This window comes from Pteropus alecto, unplaced genomic scaffold, assembly GCF_000325575.1.
Source record: "Pteropus alecto unplaced genomic scaffold, ASM32557v1 scaffold57, whole genome shotgun sequence".
NCBI classification, from domain to species: domain Eukaryota; kingdom Metazoa; phylum Chordata; class Mammalia; order Chiroptera; family Pteropodidae; genus Pteropus; species Pteropus alecto.
The window spans coordinates 6,348,501-6,372,160 of NW_006442508.1; the positions used below are offsets into that span (position 1 = coordinate 6,348,501).

The 23,660-nt window shown below is 37.9% G+C and overlaps 2 protein-coding genes across 4 annotated transcripts in view; one reads left to right on the top strand and one right to left on the bottom strand.

Moving 5' to 3' along the window:
- Nucleotides 1–13,474, top strand: part of ATP10D (ATPase phospholipid transporting 10D (putative)) — a 106,277-nt gene extending 92,803 nt beyond the window's left edge. The window contains exons 20-23 of the mRNA XM_006922476.3: nucleotides 362–442; nucleotides 1,616–1,720; nucleotides 5,604–5,791; nucleotides 11,646–13,474. Coding sequence (XP_006922538.1) covers nucleotides 362–442; nucleotides 1,616–1,720; nucleotides 5,604–5,791; nucleotides 11,646–12,003 — 732 coding nt within the window. The 3' untranslated portion in view covers nucleotides 12,004–13,474. The remainder of the gene's footprint in view (nucleotides 1–361; nucleotides 443–1,615; nucleotides 1,721–5,603; nucleotides 5,792–11,645) is intronic.
- A 136-nt stretch (nucleotides 13,475–13,610) lies between these two features.
- Nucleotides 13,611–23,660, bottom strand: part of CORIN (corin, serine peptidase) — a 207,960-nt gene continuing 197,910 nt past the window's right edge. For 2 of the 3 annotated variants that reach the window (XM_006922480.2, XM_006922478.2), the window contains 3 exons: nucleotides 22,492–22,763; nucleotides 20,237–20,370; nucleotides 13,611–16,315 (listed from right to left, as the gene is read on the bottom strand). In XM_006922480.2, coding sequence (XP_006922542.1) covers nucleotides 16,133–16,315; nucleotides 20,237–20,370; nucleotides 22,492–22,763 — 589 coding nt within the window. In that variant the 3' untranslated portion in view covers nucleotides 13,611–16,132. The remainder of the gene's footprint in view (nucleotides 16,316–20,236; nucleotides 20,371–22,491; nucleotides 22,764–23,660) is intronic. The other variant, XM_006922479.2, reaches the window with a different exon arrangement.

Genomic DNA, 23,660 nt, shown 5'->3' on the forward strand with positions numbered 1-23,660 from the left:
TGAAGGGAGTAGAGGAAATAGAAGCGGATGGATTTGGAAAGTTTTTGCAAGAGTAATTTTTTATCACCAGGAAATGGAAAGTTAGTACTACTCTTTCCGTTTCAGGCTGATTTAAGATTGACCCAGTGATAAAAGCAATATGAGTTGAAGAGTTCCATCAGGGATTTTTGTTCACCTGTGAACTCATTCAGCTAGCACCCCACTTTCTTCTACCACTATTTACAAATCTCACTTCTTTTGTGAGTGAGAATGAAAGAATAGAGTTTTCTCTCAAAGAAGCAAAAACAAATACTGGCTTGTGTTCCTTGATTTTTCTTTGACCCTTATTAATCTTCCTCCTCAATATCTGTTTCCTTTTCAGGCATACTTACCCCTCACCTTCTGGATCACCCTGTTGGATGCCTTCTATCAAAGCCTGGTCTGCTTCTTTGTGCCTTACTTAGTGAGTCCTTTTTTTGCTTAAAGGATTTGTTATTAATGAATGGGTAATGCTTCTTGCTGGTACTTTATTGCTGGTATTAGCATATAGAATGGGTATTATCAGGTAGGATGTTCAAATAATCAAGTTGATTATTAACTGAATAGATTATACTCAATCAAAAAAAAATGTTAGGTAATGGATTAAATTTAGAAAGAAATGCCCAGTTGAATACTCTTAGGTCTCGTTTTAGTCTTGTACTCCTTGATAATTTTTGTCAATAACTTAAATAAAATTGAAATTCAGCAATATAATTAGATGAGCCAACATCAGAGAGGCAAAGTCAGAATATAAAATCTATTATTAGTGAGTTCTGGGCTAATTCTACCAGAATGACATTCAGAGTATTAAATTTAAGCTCTTAAATAAATCTCCCCAAACTAAAATACCTGTTTTACAGGTAAAAAATGGAAGGAATGTGACTAAGCAAAGAATGTGTAAAAATTAATTTAAAAATTTTGGCCAACACCAAGCACAGAGCAGCATGATATAACTGCCCACCCACGTATACCCCTCCCTGGAGGAGGATGAGTTTGATCATGGGTAGTGTCAACGAAAGTCCAGTATTAAGGACCAAAAAAGGTGATAGTCTGTCTCTAAGTAACAATTTCTGTTCCTTAGTTCTTATTCAAATAAAATGACTTAAATTTTCCCAGCTAGAATATTCTGGGTATACTGCATTTCAAGAGGAATATAGATAAGGCAACCTGAAGTATATTCACAAGAGAATGAGAAGAATTTTAAAGGATCAGAAAATTGTATCATTTGAGGAATACTTTAAGGAGTTGGAAACATACATGTAGGAGAGAAGGGGATATTTACTTAGCAGAGATATAAACAGGTTAGCCACAGTAGCTGCTTTGAAGATCTGCAGCTCTGTTAAATGAAACATATTTGATATTTTTCCACACCTTAAAAAGCTAGAAATAGGAGTAAAAGTTTCCGGGAAGATGAATTATGATTCAGAATAAAGAGGAATTCCAACTGAAAAGTTGAAAGATTAGATGGCCTGTCTGGGAGAGAGTCAGTCTCTCTTTTTCGGAAACGTTCAAGATTACCTGAAATGACTGGTTAGTGAGAACAGCACTGAGTGTGCGCAGCAATCCGAGATCACCACCTTTCATCCTTTCCTTGTAGACCTACCAGGGCTCTGACGTTGACATCTTTACATTCGGAAACCCCCTGAACACAGCTGCTCTGTTCATCATTCTCCTCCATCTGGTCATTGAAAGCAAGAGTTTGGTGAGTAATTCTGAAGTAGCCTGGAACTCATTGTGCTTGGGGGAATGTCTTCTGTTAGGAGTGACCCTGCTAAGCCCTTCATGCCTAGAAGACAACTGGTAATGAGAAGAGTGATGACTCCGTGGAAGAAGGGTGATTCATGGCTGCTCTTACTAATTGCTGAGCGCCATGATGCTGAGGTTGATGTGCAGCCAGAGAAAGTGGAAAACGCCTGTCCGGTCCCTTTGGTGGTATCTATGGTAGATGATTCATGGAGGGGTGAGTCAGGTTGGAGAAACAATTACACTTCTATGGCCAACATTTTTCAAAACCAAGCCGATGCCTTTCAACTAAAATAAAAAGAGGTGTTATTCCATAATCCTGGCATGCTGACTTTAGTAATTGATGATTCTATACCTTCCTCATAATTTAAAAAAAAAAATTATTTTTTTCTCCCTCCAAAATTTCTACCACTCATTTAAAGCTAGGTCTTTCTGAATTTAGCTGCTGACTTAATGATAAACTTAAGTCCTTTCATCAAAATGATTACAAGGTAGCTCTCTGTAGCAAAGCTAGTGTGTAGGATTCAGATAATGAGAGCTTAACTGTAAACCTTCCTTTGCAGATGAAGCACATCCCACCCACCTCTGGAGAATAAATTACCTCTGTGATAATTTATGCCGCTCACTCATTTCTATTGGCATCGTCTCTACTATAGTCAAACCCACTGTCATCTCTTTCTGGACTATGGCTACAGCCTCTTTCATCTTCCCACCTCTGTTCTTGACTCCTCCAACCCTTCTCTACAAAACAACCAGAGTCATTTTTTGAAACATAAATCATATGTTTTTGTTCTCCTTTTGCTAAAATCCTTCAGTGGTTTCCCAGTACTTGGTGTAAAATCTAAAAGCCTTAAGATGGCCTCTAAGGCTTCATGTAGTGAAGCCTCTACTTCTGTTTCCAACCTCATTTTCACGTATTCAAGGGCTGGAACCGCACTGTCTGTCTTTCAGTTTCTCAGTTACATTGAACTTGTTACCATATCAAGGCCTTAGCGTTTACCGTATCTTCTGATTGGAGTATTCCTTATTCTCTCTTGGATCCCTATTCTTTACCCTGCTTGTATGTTATTTTAGATCTCAAAATGACAAAAATGCTACTTCCCCAAAAAGCCCTTATCTGACTATTTTGTCATACCATCCTCTTGTTTTATCCTCAATAATAATTTATAACTATTCACTTAATTATGTGATTATCTTATTGCTGCTTCTCTTCTGCGTTAGACTATCATCTCTGTGAGCAGGGTTCATGTTTATTTTTTTCACCACTGTATGCCATTATCTAGGACAAGACTGGCATACAGTAGGTGCTCCAAAAATATTTGAATGGATAAATGAATGATAAATGACTAAGCAATGTTTGATGTATATTTACCATCCTGGTAGTGATGCATTTCAAACAGGAAATAGCTGAATGAGGTCATAGTTTTAAATGTTATATGAGGTTATATTATAAAATTATTTATAATAATTTCTAAAGTGGGGCTGAATATTTTTGGCATACCTTGCTTTGCTTATAACTTGCTGTAATTAAACCTTACAAGTCTAAAGTGTAGTAAAAGCTTAATATCTGCAAATACCAGGTAAGGAAAATAAAAGGAATTCTAGAACTAAAATATTTGGCATTGTTTTAATATCTAAGTTCATTGTTAAACAATTGTGTAGATACTTGTAGTTATTGCCTAAGGAAGTGTCATAAATTCTGACATTTATGAGTGTTCCAGAATATCTAGCACATGAAGTGTGTCAGTTGGAGTTTACTGGTAATGAGCAGCAGCAATCTGTTCTGGCTAACCTGAGCAGATGGAAAAGTTATTGAAAATGTATTAGGAGCCATGGCTAAATGAAACAAAAATATCCTGAAGAACCACAGGAGATCCAGAGATCCAGGGAACAGAAAATGATGGCAGGCTTGTCAGGATGGTACTGTGTTCTGAACTGGCTCTAATAGATTTCTTTCTGCTCTTGCCTCATTGTGCCCCAAGTTTAGTCTGTGGTGACAGAATTACATTTACTTAGCTCCAATCATGGGATTTAGCTAGAGGAGCAATATCTTACCAAGACTGTGCATAACCTGGGTATCCTTACTCAGGAGAAGGGGAGTGAAAGCTAAGTGCCAAGAACAACAGTGGCTGCTTTTTAAAGGATGCATCATTAAACAGTTGTTTCTCACACTCATGGCCACTGAAGGTCCCTTGTCAATAAGAGTTAACCATTCTGAGAATATGCATCAGTTTCCCTTCACCTCTGGCTCACAATCTCATTGCCACCTCCCACACCTTGTTGGTTTTTACCGTTTCCCTTTAACTTCCTTGTATCAATTCATTCTAATGTGCCAATTCCATCAAGGCACTGTCTCACTTGCCAAAAGTACATCTTAGAAAACCTTTCAAGCAGTAGGGCTCAGTGGAAAGTAAGGCCATTGGAGAAAGAAAGAAAAATACATTGTTTTAGAGAAATGATGATCTTAAGGATTGAGCTCGCATTTTCTGAGCAGTTTGTACATTTTATAAAAAAATTAAAAGTCTTTGTGACTCCTGTGAAGATACTGACCATGGGGAAATACTTTGCAAGGTTAAACAAAAAGGAGAAAATTGGATCTTGTTTGAAAGTATGCCCCTAGAAAACAAAAAAAGATTAATTAAAGGCAATGCTTCCCCGAAAAGTACGACATACATCCCTGTGGTATACACTGTGATGTCAGTGGTACTGTACGCTGCGTTAACTAACACTGAACACTACATAATGTGAAGGTGATTATCTCATCATACTTTGGATTATGTCAAAGAGGAATTCTGTGTGTAGTTATGTTTTATCACAACTCTTGCTAATTTACCTTTGTAAAAAAAAAACAAAAAAACAGACCAGACTCCAGACTCAGCACTATCATGAAAGGTAATGCTAATGTTACATTAAAGGTAATATCTGCTTTTTTTCTCTAAATAAAGTAAATAAAAAGTGAGCCAGTTTGAAGAAAAATATTAAGAAAAGTTATATTGCAGGTTATATATGGATATGAAGGTGGCTAAGTTATGCTGTGATACAGAGATTTATTTCTTGCATTTTTAAAGTTAACAGGTTCTAGACAGTTAGTTCTAAAGCAGTTGTCCTGAGGGATCGCTCTGTGCCCCAGGCTGTGTCTTGTAGCTGTACCATCTGGAATTGTCCACAAGGGAAACTTCTTGGTCAACATGGAAAGAAAGGAGACAGCATAGAAAATTGTACGCCAGCTCTTCTGTGCTTCTAACCTGAAAGTTTTGCTTATCTCTTCCGTTCACATTTCAACGATCAAAGCAAGACATGTATACTTGAAACTAATAATAAAATAAAATTTAAAACTAATAAAAATATTAAAAGTTAAAAAGTTGAAAAGACATGTGACCATGATTACTTTCAAGAGAATAGGGAAGTACAGTCCTCTCACATACTGATTAGGGGAAAAGAGTGAGGACATTGGTGAGCAACAGTAATGCCCACCACCTGAGTGAATGGGTAAACTTTGAGATTCACTGGATTAAAGTATCACCTTAATGAAACAGACCAATGAGTGACTATATGAAAAAAAATTAAGGAGAAAATCCAAGCACCTCATGGTTCATGATTAGAATAATCTGGTCATCAGAATTACCTTTTGGCATTTGACTTAGTTTTACAGGATTTAAACAGTGACATGAGCTATTCCTGAAAGATGCTCTTGTCTTTGCTCTTCAGTATTTTGTGTTTTATTCCCTGAGGTTTGTTACACCATTCACCCACTGCCTAGACATGCTGTCTCTTCAACACAGCAGATTTTGCCAGGCTGCAAAACTATGAGTGTTCATTTCCTCTGTTTTCTTGTCTTGCAGACTTGGATCCACATGCTGGTCATCATTGGTAGCATCTTGTCTTATTTTTTCTTTGCCTTGGCTTTTGGAGCCATGTGTGTGACTTGCAATCCACCATCCAACCCCTACTGGATTATGCAGGAGTGCATGCTGGATCCAGTGTTCTACTTTGTTTGTGTCCTCACAACCTATGTTGCTCTTCTGCCCAGGTATGGTATTTGTTTTATCAAGAGAGTAAGTGAAATCATAGTCTTGGAATTCTCTAAGCAAATACTAAGAATGGATGGCAGACCACCCTGTTTAGCAGTGGAGAAGTCAGTCTGTGTATTAGTTAAAATACTGATTTTAACTGTTTACCAGAGAACAAAAGTGGTTTATTTCTCTTATTTCTCTCATGGAAAACTATTGGGTTGACAGTCCACAGGGATGGGCAGCTTTGCTTCTCCTTCTTCTTCTTCTTCCTTTTTTTTAAGCACCTAGTACACTTTATAATTAAATGTACATAATCTATATTTGATGTCTCTAGAAAGGAAACTTTTTTAAAAAATTGTTGTATTTTAACAGTTATCATGTGTTATGTTATTTGTAAGCATCATGGTTCTAATAGTAAAACTTTAAATATCAGATGCTTAAAAAAATATTAATCAGAGAAGGAACTTTTTTTTCATTGTATTTCTCTTTCCCCTCCCCTCCTCTGAAAGCCAAATCTCAAGATTTGGTCAATTAAAAGCAAAACAAAAGCCCTGCCTTACCAGAATTTCATTTTTTAATAAAATTTTGCTTAGGATCTAGAAATAGTGTCTTTGTTTCTTTTTTCTTTTTTCTTTTTTTCTTTTTTTTTTTGATGACATTGGTTAACAAAATCTACCCCTTTCATTATTTCCTGTAGTGCAGGCTTCTTAGTTGTATGTCTGGAAAGGTCTTAATATCTTCTTCATATCTAAAGGAGAGCTTAGTTAGATACATTATTCTAGGCTGGTAGTTTCTTTCACTAAATAGTTTAAATATGTGATTCTATTCCTTCTGGCTTGTAAGGTTTGTGCTGAGAAGTCTGAGGATAATCTAAAGGATTTCCCTTTATTTTTATTCTTTTTTAATTATTTGGGATGGGGTGTTTTCTTTTATAAGTTACCTTTTTCTTCTCCCTGGCTGCCCTGAGAATTCTGATTTTGTCGTTGATTTTTGATAATTTTAATACAATGTGTCTTGGTTCTTCCCTTTCTTCCCCTCCCCTCTGGTAACCACCAGTCTGTTGTCCATGTCTATGAGTCCGTTTGTCCCGTTCCTTTGTTGCATTTAAGTTTATATCCCACATATAAGTGATATCATGTGATTTTCAACTTTTTCTTCCGGGCTTATTTCACTTAGCATGATTATCTCAAGGTCCATCCACATTGTCACAAATGGCAGTATTTCATCTCTTCTTATGGCTGAGTAATATTCTATTGTATATATGGAGCACAACTTCTTTATTTAATCATCTGTTGTAGGACACTGGTTGCTTCCATGTCCTGGCCACCATGAATAATGCTGCTATGAACATCGGTGTGCAAATATCTTTTCGGATATGAGTTTTCAAGTCTTTGGGGTAAATACCTAGTAGAGAGATTACTGGATCATGTGGTAGATCAATTCTTAGTTTTTTGAGGAACATCCATACTGTTTTCCATAGTGTCCATACCAATTTGCATTCCCACCAGCAGTGTATGAGGTTCCTTTTTCTCCGCATCTTCTCCAACACTTGTTCTTACTTGTCCTGTTGATAACAGCTATTCCAACAGCTATTGAGATTGTATCTCAATGTTTTGATTTGCATTTCCCTAATAGCTAGAGATGATGAGCATCTTTCTTTTTCATATGTTTGTTGGCCATTTGTATGTCTTCTTAGGAGAAGTGTCTGTTCAAGTCTTCTACCCATTTTTTATAGACTGTGTGGCTAACACCAGTGTGGTTTAAGGTAGTCATGCCTGGATTAGATGACCTGGCACCTCACTTCCTATTTAAAGACAGATTGTCTCTTTACCTTGTTGATGGTTTCTTTTGCTTTGCAGAAGCTTTTAGTTTGATGTAGTCCCATTTATTTATTTTTGCTTTTACTTCCCTTGCCTCTGAGTTCAAATTTATAAAATCCTCTTTAAGTCCAAGGTCCTTGAATTTAGGTTCTTTGTTTTCTTCTATGAAATTTATTGTTTCAGGTCTTATATTCAGTTCCTTCATCCATTTTGAGTTAATTTTGGTGTGTGATGATAGACAACAGTCTAGTTTCATTCTTTTGCAGATGTCTTTCCAGTTTTCCCAGCAGCATTTATTGAAAAGGCTTTCCTTTCTCCACTGTATGTTTTTGACTCTTTTGTCAAAAATTATTTGCCCATATAAATATGGGTTTATTCTGGACTCTTAATTCTGTTCCACTGATCCGTGTGTCTGTATTTCTGCCAATACCATGCCGTCTTGATTATTGTCACTTTGTAGTATAGTTTGAAGTTGGGCCTCATTCTTAATAATGCCTTTTTTTTCTTATAAATATTCAATCCTGCTCACTACTTTCAGTCTCAGTCCCTGTCCCTGTCAGTGTTAGCAACAGTTTTGGTAGCATTTGCTCAGATTCCCCTGGGGCTCTGCGGTATTCGGTCTTGGAGGATATGGGAGGAGGGGACCTCTTGGTTAGGGGATCGGGGCTACGGCTCAACTTCACGTTTTGCAACCGCGGCTGGTAATAATCAACTGTCGCTTCTCTGCCGTCCCCACTACTTCTCTGCTTTCTGCCCTGATCCCTAGGCACCGCCATTGTGTGGAGCTCACAGCTCTCCCATGCAAAACTGTTCAGAGAATTCACTGCACTGCTAGCTCCAGCTGTGAGAGGCAGCTTCTTTGTTTCTCCCAGTCCACCACCTGACACCCAGGGTTCTGTCCTGTGGTAGCTCTTATGTGCAGATCTCTTGCTCAGATGTGCTGATGTGCAAGTTGGGTGTTTTTTGTTGAGTTTTAGATGTTCAGCTTATTGTTATTTCAAGGGGAGAGATCTGTGGACATCTCTCACTTCACCATGTTTCTGAAGTCACCCAGCTTTGCTCCTTGAGGCTATCCAAGGACTTATCTTTTCGTTCTGCCATCTCCCCAGGGTGTCGCCCTCATCTGCATGATTGAAAATGAGTCATCATCAGCATATCTCAGTCCTTGTCTGCATGCAGGAGGAAGAAAGAGAAAATGGAGAGCAAGCAGCTTTTCTCTCTCTCTCTCTCTATTTTTCTTTTTGTAATAGCATACCCCAGAAGTTGTACACATCATTGCTCATATTCCATTAACTAGAACCTTGGTCTGTAGACTCTGAGTGGCTAAAATCTGTGGATTTCTAAAAGGAAGAAGAGGGATAATGTGTACTGAGGGACAAGTAACAGTCTACTGCGATCTGTAAATAAAACTGTACAACTTCCCTCCCTTATCTGGCCTCAGTTATCCTTCTCATTTTAGTTTAACTTCATTTCTATTATGACTTGGGGTGGAAATGGCTATAGAAGTTTGTAGCTATAGATTTTTTTTAAGCTCTGTTGGAGTACTTTTTTATGGTTTTATAAATGTTTAGCTAAAAACACTATAGCAAATAGTTGTTTTATCTTTTTAAACAATGGTGATTTCCTCTTATTCTCTAACAGGGTTGACAGACTGTGGCTCACAAGCCAAATCTGGCTTGCTGTCTGGTTTGTAAACAAAGTTTTATTATAACATAGCCATACTCATTAATTATATATTGTCTATGGCTACTTTTGCTCTCTTAACAGCAGAATTGAATAGTTCTGAAAGATAGTCTCTGGCTCACAAAGACTGAAATATTACTACTTAGCCCATTGGGAAAAAAAGTTGGCCAGCACCAATCTGTAACGCCATCATAAGGCACAATGGTCACAAACCTTTGCTGCTAATGCACATCCCTTCTAAAAATGCATTTAAAAAACCCACCTGAGTCGTTATATGGTGGTTATCATTGTATACTTAACGATATCACTGTTGAACTGAGATATTTCTGTAGTTTTCACTGTTATTACCAGCTTTCAAATTAAAAACACTTACAAGATGAACTTGTAGAATCCACGAAGGGACATTAAAATTAGAGCCTTCGAAATTTCATTCAAGAGTATTAACTGTACAATTCTATCTAATAGTGTTGTGGTAGGCTGAAATATGACCCCCTAGAAGATATGTATGTCCTAATCCCTGAAACCTGTGAATGTTACCCTATGTAACAAAAGGGACTTTGCAGATGTGACTAAGTTAAAGATCTTGAGACGGGGAGATTATCTTGTTATTATCTAAGTTGTCCTTAAATGTAATCACAGGTGTCCTTATAAGAGAAAGGCAGGGGGAGAGTTGACACAGACAGGAGAGGAGAAGGCACTAGTTTCCTCAGCCATAAACTGAGGAATGCTCACAGCCACCAGGAGCTGGAAGAGGCAAGTAGTAAATTCTCCTGTAGAGCCTACAGAGGAAGTCTGGGCCTTCTAAAACCTTGATTTTGGCACAGTGAAACTGATTTCAGAATCCTTGGCCTCCATAACTATGGGAGAATAAATTTTTGTTGTTCTAAGTTCTGAGTTTATGGTAATTTGTTATAGCAGCCATAGGAAACAAATGTAGGTTTTGGTACCAGGAAAATGGGTGCTGCTGTAACAAATACCTAAAAATGTGGAAATTGGCTTTGAAATTGGATAATGGGCAGAAGCTGGAAGAATTTTGAGGTACATCATAGAAAAATACTGGCCTTCCTTAAATAGACTGTAGGTAGAAATATGGACATTCAAATTCCTCCTGGTGAGAATTTCATAAAGAGCATGGTAGAGAAAGCTTATATCATCTTAGAAAATACATATATCATCACAAACAGAACGTTGCTAGAAATGTAAAAGTTAAAGGCACAGATGGTAAAGACTCAAAAAGAAATGAGGAATATGTTATCGAGAATTTAAGATAAGTGGATATTTGCAATATAGTGGCAGAAAACACTACTGTTTTGTTGGAAGCAGAATTTGTAAATGATGAACTTGAATATTTAGCTGAGATTTCCAAGCAAGGTGTTGAAGATTTGGCCTGGTTTCTTCATGTTGCTTATTGTAAATGTGAGAGAAAAGAGAAAAGATGAACTGGTAAGCCAAAAGGAACAAGATGTAGGAAATCCTCAGCCTATTTAGATTTTGAAAGTTACTAAAATTAGGAGATTAACTGTTAGGGGTGTGCTCTAGAGAAAAGGCCAAGAATGTGGCTGGACAACCTTTTGCTAGTGCTTAAGAGATTAGACCTGTGACTCATGGATCCCCTCAACCATCTCTGCAGCCACCAGAAGAGAAGATGGGATTATACAGAAAAAAATCTGTGGAGGAGCCTTTTATCTAATGGCATATATCTCCATGACATACTTTGGCAACTCAAAAGGTTTTTGAGAATGCTGTAATAGCATAAACACTGCCAGCTTTAGGACATTAATAGCTGGCATTTTGTGAACACTTGCATGTGCCAATACTGCCTGCTGTAGTTTTTTTTCCCCCCTCTAATTCCCTTCCCCACCCTTCCACCCCTGACCTACGGATGTTGCCATCTCTCTTTTTTAAGAACTAGATCTCTGAAAGTGGGATGTCTCCTCCCACACGCTTGTGGCATGCACCCAGGGCTCGGCGCACTCAGGATATGGTCCATGGCTCCACCTGGGGCGTAAACCCAGGACCTTCTGTGTGTAAAGCAGACGTGCTAACCACTACACTATGGAGCCGTCTCCTGTAGTTTCTTATTTAACCTAACATTACGCCTGTGAGGTAGCATTATTGGTATCTCTACTGTTATAGATTTTATATGTTAGTTATTTAACAGGGACTTAAGGATATTCACTTTTCCTTAAGTGCTTTACAAATATCAGTTTATTTAATATTGTTATCTTCTTTTTATATCTTGTTTGTCCTCCCTCTTCAAGGAGGCAAATGGCCACTAGAGCCTTTTACTTTTTTTAATTGATGAGTATTTTTTGTCCCATGATGCATGTGAGATGAATGTAATTCCATGATGCTTTTTGCAACCTAGGTTTATATACCGAGTTCTTCAGGGATCCCTATTTCCATCTCCAATTCTGAGGGCTAAGCACTTTGACAGACTGACTCCAGAGGAAAGGATTGAAGCCCTCAAGAAGTGGAGAGGGGCTGGAAAGATGGGTCAAGTGACATCTAAGTATGCTGAACACTCAACTGCCAAGTCAGAAAGAAAACCCATGTCTGGCCCTTCTGATGTCTTTGCAATGATGTCAGCAACTTCCTGTGCTGTGGAGCAAGGAAACGTAACTATATGTGAAACTGTGTTAGACTCAGACTACTCTGAAACTAAGACCTCAGGAATGACTGGACCCTCAGGTTTAAAAAGCAGGATATCCTCTTTAGATTTGTAAGTATTCCTTCAGGTTTGGAAGAGAGACTTTGAAGAGGCACCTCTACCAAGCAAGAATAACTCGGATTCTCCCTTAAAGGACATGAACATTTTACTGGGCTTGGAAAAGCCAGTGAGATAACCTTTATTGTATGTTTATAGAGACATTTGTAAAAGAGGATAGAATTTGACCTGGACAGAGTTTGGGGAAGTTAAATATATAATTCAGAATCAAATGCTTTTATGAAACTTTTTGGATTTTGTAAAAGCATTTTAATTGTCTTAGATATATAGACATTTTCAAGGAGATTCATTTGAGATGTAGTTATTTTACTGTGAAATCTCAGCTTCCAGAGAAATACTTTAAATGAGCAGACTCCAATCTGATTTTCTTTATTAAGAAAAAAAAAGTAGTTTTAGATTGTTTAGTTAGGACTCAGAGATTTCAACATAGAAAAAAATGTTATAAATGGTTAATTTCCAAAGAAAAAAATCCCAAGAGCCTTTTAAACAACAGTGTACCTACTATAAGATAATAATGGTACTATTTAAAATATAGTTAGTGATTATTAATAGCTTTTTATTTCCAATGGGGAGATGCCTTTGGTCTTCTGACCAAGGATGTTAGGCATACCGCTCTGGCCATTCGAGTGTGTTCCTGAGGTGGAGCCTTCATTGGGAAGGGGCAGGGGATGCCAGGGTTTCATCAGGTAATGGGAACATGTTTCTCTCTCAGCTTCCAGTCAAAGGGATACCTTTCTTGAGGTCTGCCTCTGTGCACATGTTAATCGAGGGGAAAAGGCCATGGCTAAGGCAGATAGAATCAACTGAGCCTATGGTCAGTCCATTTGGCAATTTCCTGTACTCTAAAACTGACAATAGCCTGATCAGAATGAGACAATCAATTTCAAAACAATCTTCAGGAGACCATTTGAGGGTTCATAGATTTTACGATACCATGCAACTTTTCTGGTGTTGTAACTTCTAAAAATGAGATATTGTGAATTGAGATTAATACAGGTGGTTCTCAGGAAGATTCCATGATGTTCTTAGAAAAATTCGTTTAGGACATTTTAGGACCTGAATGTCTATAGCAGGTTAACTGCTGTTGCAAATCATGTGTGCTGGCTTTAGTTGGAACAGAAAAACTAGTTTATACCAAGTAAGGCCAGATTATGTGTTCTTGTTGAGTTCTTTTAAAGTTCCTTATCTGTTCATCTGAAAATTATCAGCCACAAATCACCCAGAATTTCCTTCATGAAATCTCCATGTCTATATCAAGGTTGTCTTAATGACTATTAAACTGTTCTCAGGGCTTAATCTTCTACCTGCTGCCTATTGTCCTGGTATACCATTTTTTGTAGGCTCCTGATATTGTTGCAAATAGTGTTTTATATAGACTCATTTTCAGAACTTTCAGAATCCCACGTGGCTAATGGAAGTGCTTTACACTTCCTTATGGGTGTTTTTTAAATAAATTGTTTAATAAATAACGTGTACTGAAAAACTGTCTTCACTCCTATAGATACTCATTGAATCCAGCTATAATTGGTACCAAAACTTAGAAGGAAAATCCCAAAATACGACTTTTAGTAGAATGTTGTGACTTTCTTCATATGTAGAAAATCAGTGCTGTCATATCATCTGTCATCCTCTTAGCAGCTGACATTCATTCCCTGAGATCATCATCTTCTGATAGATATATTAACTAATAAATAAAGGGTTAGAATCTAAGGATAAAAAAGAATGAGATAAAAAGACTATAAACATAAGGTCATTCTCCAAAATGTGAAGTATCTGTACATGTGAGTAAACGGAAGTCTTGAGTGTTCGTGCTATGGGGCCACAGTCTCTCATCCACAATTCCGAAATCCCAAGAACTCTGAAAACTGAAAAATTTTTCATGAATTAGGCACAAACTCTGTGCCCTAAACATATGCGAAGCTATTTATATACTCAATATAATTTTCATATATTTTGCTACAAAAATTGTATTTTTTGCGGGATGCTAAAGTGTGTCTTTAAATTTTTGAAAAATTCTAAGTTCTTAAACACATCTGGCCCTCGGGTGAAAGAGAACTGTGATCTGTATTGAGTCTTAAAAAGGTCTCATTTACAAGCGAATAACTCTTTTACACAAGTTACCTAAACTGATGTGATCTGTTGCATTTTGGTAGGCAGCATATTTCACCAAATTTTGGGGGACCCAGCATTGTATTATTGCTCCTAGTAGTCAAAAGAAATTGACAAATACACATTTTAGGGGTATAATTTTGCCTCAAAAGGCTATGAAAGAATTGGATCAGTTTCCCAAAATGTACTCTAGACATTAAAGATCCTCACACTCTTACCAGGGCTAGAGTACTCAACAGTGATTTGAGACCATTAGCAACCTCTAATTTCAGACTAATCAAAGAGTCATCTGTCATCTAAAATAAGCATGTTCCTGTGAGAGTAAGATATAAGGTAAATTTTGACGGGCAGGAAGCTGGGTGCCATCTATTATAGAGGGAGACAGTTTCCTAGGACTTACTATCCATGCTCCATATCCAACAAAAACAAAGATTATACCGTTTTATTTGTATTAGTGGTTATTTAAAGTAAGTATAGTATGTACATTTCACTGAGCATAAGTTGAGCAGGGCTAAAAGTTGTTTAAGTATATACCTACAACTATAACGAAACTGACATGTTCTTAAACTTTCATACAGTTGTGATCAAAATTCAGTTGCTGGATTTTACATTCTCAGTAGGTTTATACAAACTACAGAAGAAGATATAAACCTAAAAAGTGTCAGGACAACTTTTTGAATTTCAAATATGTGGGCACATAAGAAAATAGTACAAAAATACACTTATAAAATTGCAGTCTCTAAGTGGGATGCTGAGGCAGTCCAGGTGCTGGTGGAGGTCAGTAGGAAATCTTACCTGTTCAAAGGCATTTGGATGTGGCAAAATGGATGGCCTGATTAAATCAGGTATATGTGAATATTTGTGTTTTGAAGCTCTTCGGTGTGGAAAAATACCTTAACCACTAATTAAGAAATTGCTGTGCATAAAGTGATCTAGTGCTTAAAGGTATCTTTAAAATTTTGTTTTAATTATCGATGGGAAGAAATGGCAACACCAGAGAGTAAACATCTTTCAAGGAAAATTACAAAATGTAATGCAAAGTTCCTGTGCTTTGAGATACATTTCTGTACTTTTTTGGAATGGACAGACACGGGAAAACTGGAAAATATTTAATTGGGGGTGGCGTGCAATTTAACTTTCTAAAGAATTGCATCTGTCCTGTCTAAAACAAGTTCTCCTTTGGTGAAACTTAATCTCAAATTCATTGTCACATAGGCAGAACAAAATATTTCCTGTGAATATTTTCCTAGTTGTTGAAATCTCAAGGTGCCCAACCGATATACTGAACAAACCCCAGCTATAGGAAGGTTCTGTGGAGACTTTTATACCAAATTACAATCTTGATTGAATTCAGAATGGGCAATCCTATGATGTCAAGTGCTAATACTGATGTCTAAAGAGCTTTGCATTTAATGTGTCCTGCTATTTTAGTTACCTATAAGGATGTTACTTGTCTTTTACTTCTGACGGTCTTTCATTAGTGCGCAGAATTTTGCAGACTTTAGAAGAGTAATAGTAAATAATTTAAGCATGTAAATTATCTTGACTTTTAATAAATCAAAAGCAAGTCTTCAATGTTAATATTAAAAGTTGCCACTATGTTATTGTACTTAAGAAGCAAAAGCTGGCAAAGATTAGTCAACCTGGATCTCAATGTCCCTTTTGTGACTGGATAAGAGGGAACTTTATAACCTGTTACCTTAGCGTCTTCATTAACCTAACTCTCTCCACAGTTGATAATTTTGTGTTAGTCGATGTTAGGCTGACAAAAGAACAATATATGCTTTGCTTCTTAAACAAAAACAAAAAAATTTTCATTGAACTTAAGATAGAAATAAACTTGGGGGAAAAAAAACAAATTACATTAGACTAAAACAAACATGAAAATTTGCAGTGCACTCTTGAGCATTCTCGTCCACGGAAAGTTCTTCTGTACAGTTCTCTGCAGGAAGCTCTCCACAGTCAAGAAGGCCACGTTCTTTGAGTGTCACTGGCAAAGTTTCTGATCATCTTTGGATTTACTTTAGGAGAAAGGTGTGAATGTATATTTGTCTCTCAATCCATTCAACAAAGTATGACACATTGCTATAAACTCCAGGCCCCAGGACTTTGGAAAAACAGACAGAGCCCCATGAAGTCAGACCAAATAATGTCCACTGTCCTCCAGGCTGCTCACAAACAAGAGGTCCACCGCTGTCCCCCTGTAAAGAATAGCAGTGGATGTTAGTCACTAGTATTTCAGAGTCCATATTATCCTGAGGATACAATAAAACCAAATCCAGCTTAACTTTGGAAAATTTCAACAAAGTGTTATTATCAACCTATGGAGGAAACATGCTTTTCACTATACAAATGGAACTTTCAAATGGATATTTGAACTCAATTTGAAAAGGACAGTGATTTGGCAAAGGAATATATTCTTTCTGTGAAATCAGAAGACATTTTTTAGATATTTCTCATACTTATCAAAATATGTCATATTTTTAAATTTATTGTATCACTATTGGTTCTCTCATAATTTATTCTTTAAATTTGATCCATTTTACAAATGTAGAAAATACCAAAAACGGGATATTCGATTTTCTTCCTACAAAGCAGTATAGAAAAATATTCCGAAGTCACTACTACTTTCGAGATTCTTGCTATGAAACGAATGCCTTAAATAAAGCACGCTCAGGGACCACTTACTGCATTTCTTAATAGTTTTCAGTACCACTTCAATTAGCATACTTGAATGGAAAACACCATATAAGAATTATTTGAAGTATTTTATTTATAGGCTATATTTTATCTTACATGCACAGAGATTTTCATTCTTAATATGTAAATTTAAGTGTCGCAATTTAGTTTATTCAGTTCTTTTGCATACATATGACTTTATAGATGTTAATGTTTGCTGCATTTGAAAAGATCAGAGTAGGTCAGAGAAGTGTATTCTCCACTGCCTCAGAAGAGATGGATTGATACTCTAGAAAATAAGTATGTGAACTCATAGTGAAAATTTACGAATATTCCCTGCCTTACAAGAGTTTCAAACTGGAAGTATATCTATGGTCATTCCCACTTGGCAATGTTGGAGAATAAATAATAATCATGTTTATTGATGCTCTTCTAAACACTTTCCCTGTATTAGGTCATTTAGTCCTTATGAAATCCCTATGAGTTGATATTAACAATAATAATTATTATATCCATTTTGGAGATAATGAAACTGAAGCACAAGTTTATAACTTGTTCATTGGCAGAGCTAGGATTCGAACTCAGGCAGTCTGGCACCATGACTCCAACTCTATAACTACTGAGATATCTTGCTTCTTAGAAATGTTAGTGAATATGACTGCCGTTAAAGCAAAATTGAATTTCAATTTCGCTGTGTGCTTTTGCGGAAGTGGTGATCTTTACGTTCATAACTTACCACTGCCATAAACCTAAATAAAAAGCATAGACCTTGCAAGGAACTGAATATGTTGTTCTGCCCAAAAGCCTAATTGAATTTTTTAAAGTAAAATTTAGTGGAAATATTTTTATTAGACATAACCCACACACATTTTCACCTCCCCTTATATAAAAGAAATGCGAAGATGCTAACTTATTTAGGTTGAGCTAGTATGCCAGAGAGTGATTTAAAATGGAACATGTTTATGGGTCAGCTCTACATTTCCAGATCGGAAATTTAGCCAAATAATTATTTAGCATCTACTCTTTGCAAACACCATGCTAGAATCTGCACAGATGAAGAAGTCACTACTTTTGTTCCTAAAGGCCAAAAGGCCACTGGGTAACAAGAATATCTTTACATGAAAGCAAAATCTAAGGGCTATAAATAAAGGTGTCTTCAAAGGAATGAGCGATTTCTTCCAGCTGGAGAGGAACAAGAGTGCCTTCCTAAGATGTGGGTTTGAGATGGGCTCAGTGAGGCAGCAGACCTTTGTAAGGTAGAAAACAATAGATGAAGAAGCAGCAATTAAAAACGAAAGGGAGAATACAGCTGAGGCACAATTTGGTCTGTCTTTTTGGTCCTATTTCCCTCTTAGCACTATTGGGCTTTAGGCCACAGCTTGTGTTTCGCTCCAGCATTGATCCCTATGATTTTCAGGCCTTAACAGAGGTGCCCATGGCTTTCAGTGTGTTCCGTTAATAAGGAAGATAATGAGAGATTCCGATGAACAGTCTTCCTCCAGACCTACTAAAAAGTAGCTTTTGTTTGTTTTGTGTTTTGTCGTTTTCTACCTGGGGTCATGTTAGAGAACCTCTGGTATGCATTTGAGATATCCACAGCACTGAATTCCTACTGCTGTAGAAGCTGGCATGACTTGGTTCCCATGAGACCTCATAACATGAACATGCCTGTGCCTGTGTTGTGCATAGCCTTCAATTTTCTTTCAAGGAGAAAGTTTTCTTCCTGCCCCGCCCTTAGCAATTACCAAGAGATAAAGAGACACTACTTTTTGGTAGAACACCAAGACATTCTGGGGGCAGGGAGAAATGTGTTCACATTAATCATTGCTAGTAGGATAGTATAGCAGCCCAAAATGTGGATCCTGAAGCCAGACTTCCTGGGTTCATATCCTCACTCTACCATCTTCATGCTGGGTGATACGGGGTAAATTACTCAACTTCTCTGTTCCTTTCTTTTCTTGATCTGTAAACTAGGAAAAACAATGGTACTGCCACAAGGAGTGAGTGTAAGGATTAAATGAGTAATTATACAGCATTTGGAAGAGATCCTGCAACAAAGTAAGCACCGGCTGATAGATGTTAACATTTGTAAAATTACTATTCATTCAGTGTATGTGGCATACATCACACACAGGTATGTGAAAGATAGGGGTTTCATATCTATTAACTTACTCTTTGAAACACCCTGCAAATTGGAATCAGCCCCATTTTACTCATGAGAAAACTTTCTAGAGAGGTCAGACAACTTCGACAGGTCACTTTGTTCATACTAGCAGAGATGGGATACAACCCAGATATTTCAGGCTGCAAATGCTATGTCCCAAGCACCACACCATGCTGCCTCCCAAAACACTTTTTTTTTTGGCTAAGGAAAAGAAACCTGGACCTCTTGCATGGAAGGCAGGGATTCCTCTACCACTGCTCACCTCAGCTGAATAATTTGTGGTCACAAGGCCAAAGGGAAGATGGTCTCAGTGAAACTCAGGGAGCCATCCGTCTGCCTCCCTCTTTCCCCTGACAACTGTCTAAGGAATCACCACTGGGCCATTTCCAATCCCCTGATTTGCCCACTCTGAAATAAGGTAAGCAAAAGTGTTTTATTAGGTTAGTGGTAACACATTGTTGCATTTCTTCCTCAATTCTATGATGTTGGTGGGAGGGGGCGATTCGATCTACTCCAAAGCAGTGAAATGACGGTGCTTCCTAGCAGTGAAGTATGATAACTGCTGTCCCTACTATGTCATAAGCTTCTTTAAGTGCTTATACTTTTTTATCCTTTCCTGGAAGCCAGTCCAGTACACTATTCAATGAATTTTTAAGTAAAAATAAAATGCTTCCCTGAATGGCTAAGTTAGCACAGTCTACGAATTGTTGTGACCAGGAATCCTGAGGATCTGAAGATCATGTTCAGTGACATCTGAAGACATGCCGACAATTAAGTGCAGGCCTAAACTATGTCAATGTGACCATGTGCTGAGATGGAGGTAGCTCTGTCACACACCTGGGAAGCTGGGATTGTGTGTGTTTTAATGCCATCACCCTGACAGAGGAAACATCTTTTGGTGTTCCCCTCCTTCCTGGGGCAGCCTGGTTGGAGCCATGATTACAACCTGCTCCTCTTAGACATGCATTTGTCTTAGCCACTAAAATGGCCCAGTGACATAGACCAGAACAATGGTGTTTTCCTCCTGTTGCTGGTCTAGGTGCCTTTCCTCATGCAGTGGATGAGAAAGCCGAAGGCAACCTGAGCAAAGAGCATGGAGATAGTAAGACAGGTCACTTGGGGACCGGATGATGGAAGCCACACTGCGAATAAATATCTGGTAACAAATAATTTTCAAAAAATATTTCCGAAGGGCCACACATGCATAAAAATGAGTTTATGTGGACCCATTGTAGTTAGTGCTGAACTGAATTGCCTCGGTAACCAGGAAGTAACTTACCATGCACGAGTCAACTGTGCCAGACTCGTAGCCAGCACATATCATCCGGGTGGTGATGGTCTTCATGTCAAAGTAGGACTGACACTGCTCCAGAGAAATAACGCGGACTTCTCCCTCTTGCAGCTTAAAAGGCACTGGAGTTTTTAAAAAGAAGAAAAAATAAATGCATAAAAGGCCTAAATGACTCAAAAATTAGGCTAGCCATATATAAAATGATTATATTTTTATACCCCAAAAAACATATACTTTATTCCAAATGTCATTTCAAAGACAAGGCTTGTTTGGAATTGGAATTTTCCAATTAGAAGTGTTAAGAGCAATCATCTAGTCAAACCCCCTTTTTTTTAAATTGAGAAAACTGAGGCACAGAGTGATTAAGTAACTTGGTTAGGTAACTTGGCTCATCTTTCTCCCTCTTATTATATATGCTGTAATAAAAACAACAGCCACTGCAATAAAATGAAAAATAATAAGTCCACGACTCGGCCCCAGATAGGAGGCTGCCAGCTCAGTGTCAGCTCAGCACATCAGCCCTATTCTGCTACCGGTCTCAACATCTGTTCACTGTGACAGAGGGAGGGCTGCCCTATCCTGGGTTTGAAGAATGTGCCTCACCATGTGCTATTGTAGCCCTTAGTTGAGGTAAGAACTTTTAATCCTAGAATATATGACAGAGATATTGAAATGAACAAAGCCATTCTTTAGTGTTAGCAGAGAGAATATGTGAATTCCAATTTGCTTCAAAGTTCTTGTAGAATAATAATGGATTTCTCAAAGCATGAAATTTTTGTTGTTTTACCATTCTACAAAATTATACGCACTGTCCTTTTTTATAGTGATGGTAGAGCAGTGCATATGTATAGGGTAATTTACTGGAAGAAAGAATCATGTTTGGAAAAATCAATGTGATGCAGACAGTGAAAGTTTTATGAGTTGTCAAAAGAATGAATGGTAATGAAAACCTTTGCTGACATGTATTGGGTACTAACACTTCCGTTTAGCATTCTCTGAGCCTACCGTCTTTAATCTACGATAATCCTGTGACTTAGACAGTTGCTATTATTTGGTCTACTGTATAGAAAGCTAGAAAGTGGTACAATCAGGGTCAGTCAGATCTTTTTCACTGAATTCAGACCCTTGCTCTTTATGCTATACTATATATGTGGTTTGTGAGATATTTACGTTATCGCTCTGAATTTGGTGTGGATGTTGTGGGAACAATAAAAGTAGAGGCAACGGAAAGTATATACTGCTCTTATCTCATGTCACAGTACTAATTATAGCTTTTAGAAACCAAGATGTGCAGGAATGGTGATATCATATACAGTCGAAGTTCTTACATGGGAGCTTTTCAGAAGTCATTGACTTAACTTCTATTGAATTTTTCTTTCTGTCCTCAATTGATCATATGAAAATAAACTCAGCTCAAAATTTATCTGATTAAATTAAAAAAAAAAAAACTGTCCTTCAAATTAGCGGTTGTTAAGGTAGATAACAAACAGGACACCAACATGCATCACCATTCCTGAGAGCCATGGCAGTGCCCGTGATACAATCGGAGTGGCCGGGAATTATCCTTAAAGAAAAATGTCTCCTTGATTAAATTCCTACTCCAAACTTTTAATAAGTTAAGCAAAATGAGAGAGTCCATTCTGGGGGCTGGGAGTAATTACTACAAGTTTTTAAATTTCTATGTTTTATATGTTTAAATCATCTAGGGAGCCAAACAATTTGAATCACTTTAAATAGGCAAATAGCAAATTGGTTTTCTTTCTAGAACTTACAAGTTGTGTTAAAGATGTTGACAAGACCAAATCATAATGCAGAATTGGAAATGTGACTGTGCAGCCTTACTGCGGGAATGCAACTGACTAACCGCTAGATAAAGGCTCCGAGTGCATTTGCCTGCAGATAGTGTAAAACATCAATGGAGACCATCCAAGCAGGGTTGACTGACAGGTCTCATCCTACACAGCAACTCTAAAACACTGTTAGTGGATCCCTGGAGAAAGATTCTGAGGTGTTGAGAAGGATTTTTGAGGTCGCATCTGATCTTGGCAGGTTAAGTGCCAGTGATAAAGTATGGACGTCGACAATTTGCATAGAAGGGAGACTGTGATACACATGCTTAGTATTTACCATTTGCGGCTATACTTTTAGAAGTGAAAATGAGAAATCATTGCCAAAAGCTAGGAAATAACCCAGTGTTTTTAGTTACAAGCTGAAAACAAGTGCTGCTGACGACCCTGGCTTACTTTTGTGGCCCATGTGCCCCCAGCCTGTGATGTAGCAGTATGTATCAGGTTCTAGTGACTGCAGCATGCTGGGTAAGCAGACTGGCCGGACGTAGCTAGTTTCGCTGATGTCTTCTCCTAACTCCACTATGCTGATGTCATAGTCCACCACTGCTCGACTGTAGCGAGGGTGCAGGATGATGGTTTTCACGAGGCGCGTCTGAATGTATGATGATGGGTGGTCAAGATTGTTGATGCCAAACACCACTTTCCAATCAGCAGCAGTCTCTCTCCTAAAATAATAATTCAAGAGCTGTTAGCATCTTAAACTCTCTAGAGAGAAACTTCAGCTACTTACGTATCTCGGATGCACTATAGCAGTAGCGGCAGGGGGGTTTACACAGAGTCAGGCACCACAGCTCTGGACACAATAAACATTCACTTTGATTTGCAATTTGCCATACTCAACTCTAGTTTTAGACATGAAAATGTCACATTTTCTTTTCTTTTCTTCGTTAAATCTCCACACTGGGACGCGCTAGGTACCTGGAAAGGGCAGGTGGACAGTCAAGGGGCCAGGATGCGTCCCACTTCTGTGCCCTTGACGCCGAACCCACCCCACGTTCTCCTGGGGGAAACAGAAACCTCGGAGCTGTGCCCATGACACCCCGCCCCACCCCCACGCCGGCCACCCTCACCCGATCCCGTGAAAATGGAACATTTTCACTTCATTAAGCTAGCCAAGTTTAGAGATTTTCTATTTACATCTTTTCATGAGCGCATAAAATTTCCCCTCCTTTCACCCTTTGCGATTTTGCTTTAATATCTTATATTTAATATTTCTCCTTTTTAGGAAAAGAAAATTAATATTTATAACACCTGTGATAGACATCACTCTATTTTGCAAGTCTTACTCCAGAAATAGTATAGCTAAGTGGAGATCTGGAGGTAGTTTAAAGGTTATCAAATTTGTAATAAATATCATGCAACGGCATCATTGCTGTTCTATAAATCTTATGAACCTCTTACTTTTAATATTATGCTCTGCCCTTGGTGTTTCTAAAGAAGTTTCTGTAATACACACGGTGAATAGACTTTAGAATAGGGTGACCACAAAGTAAATACGCAAAGGGGCTGGATGTACATCAATAAGTAGAGTGTGTCACACCAGGAACCCTGCCCACCTGAAG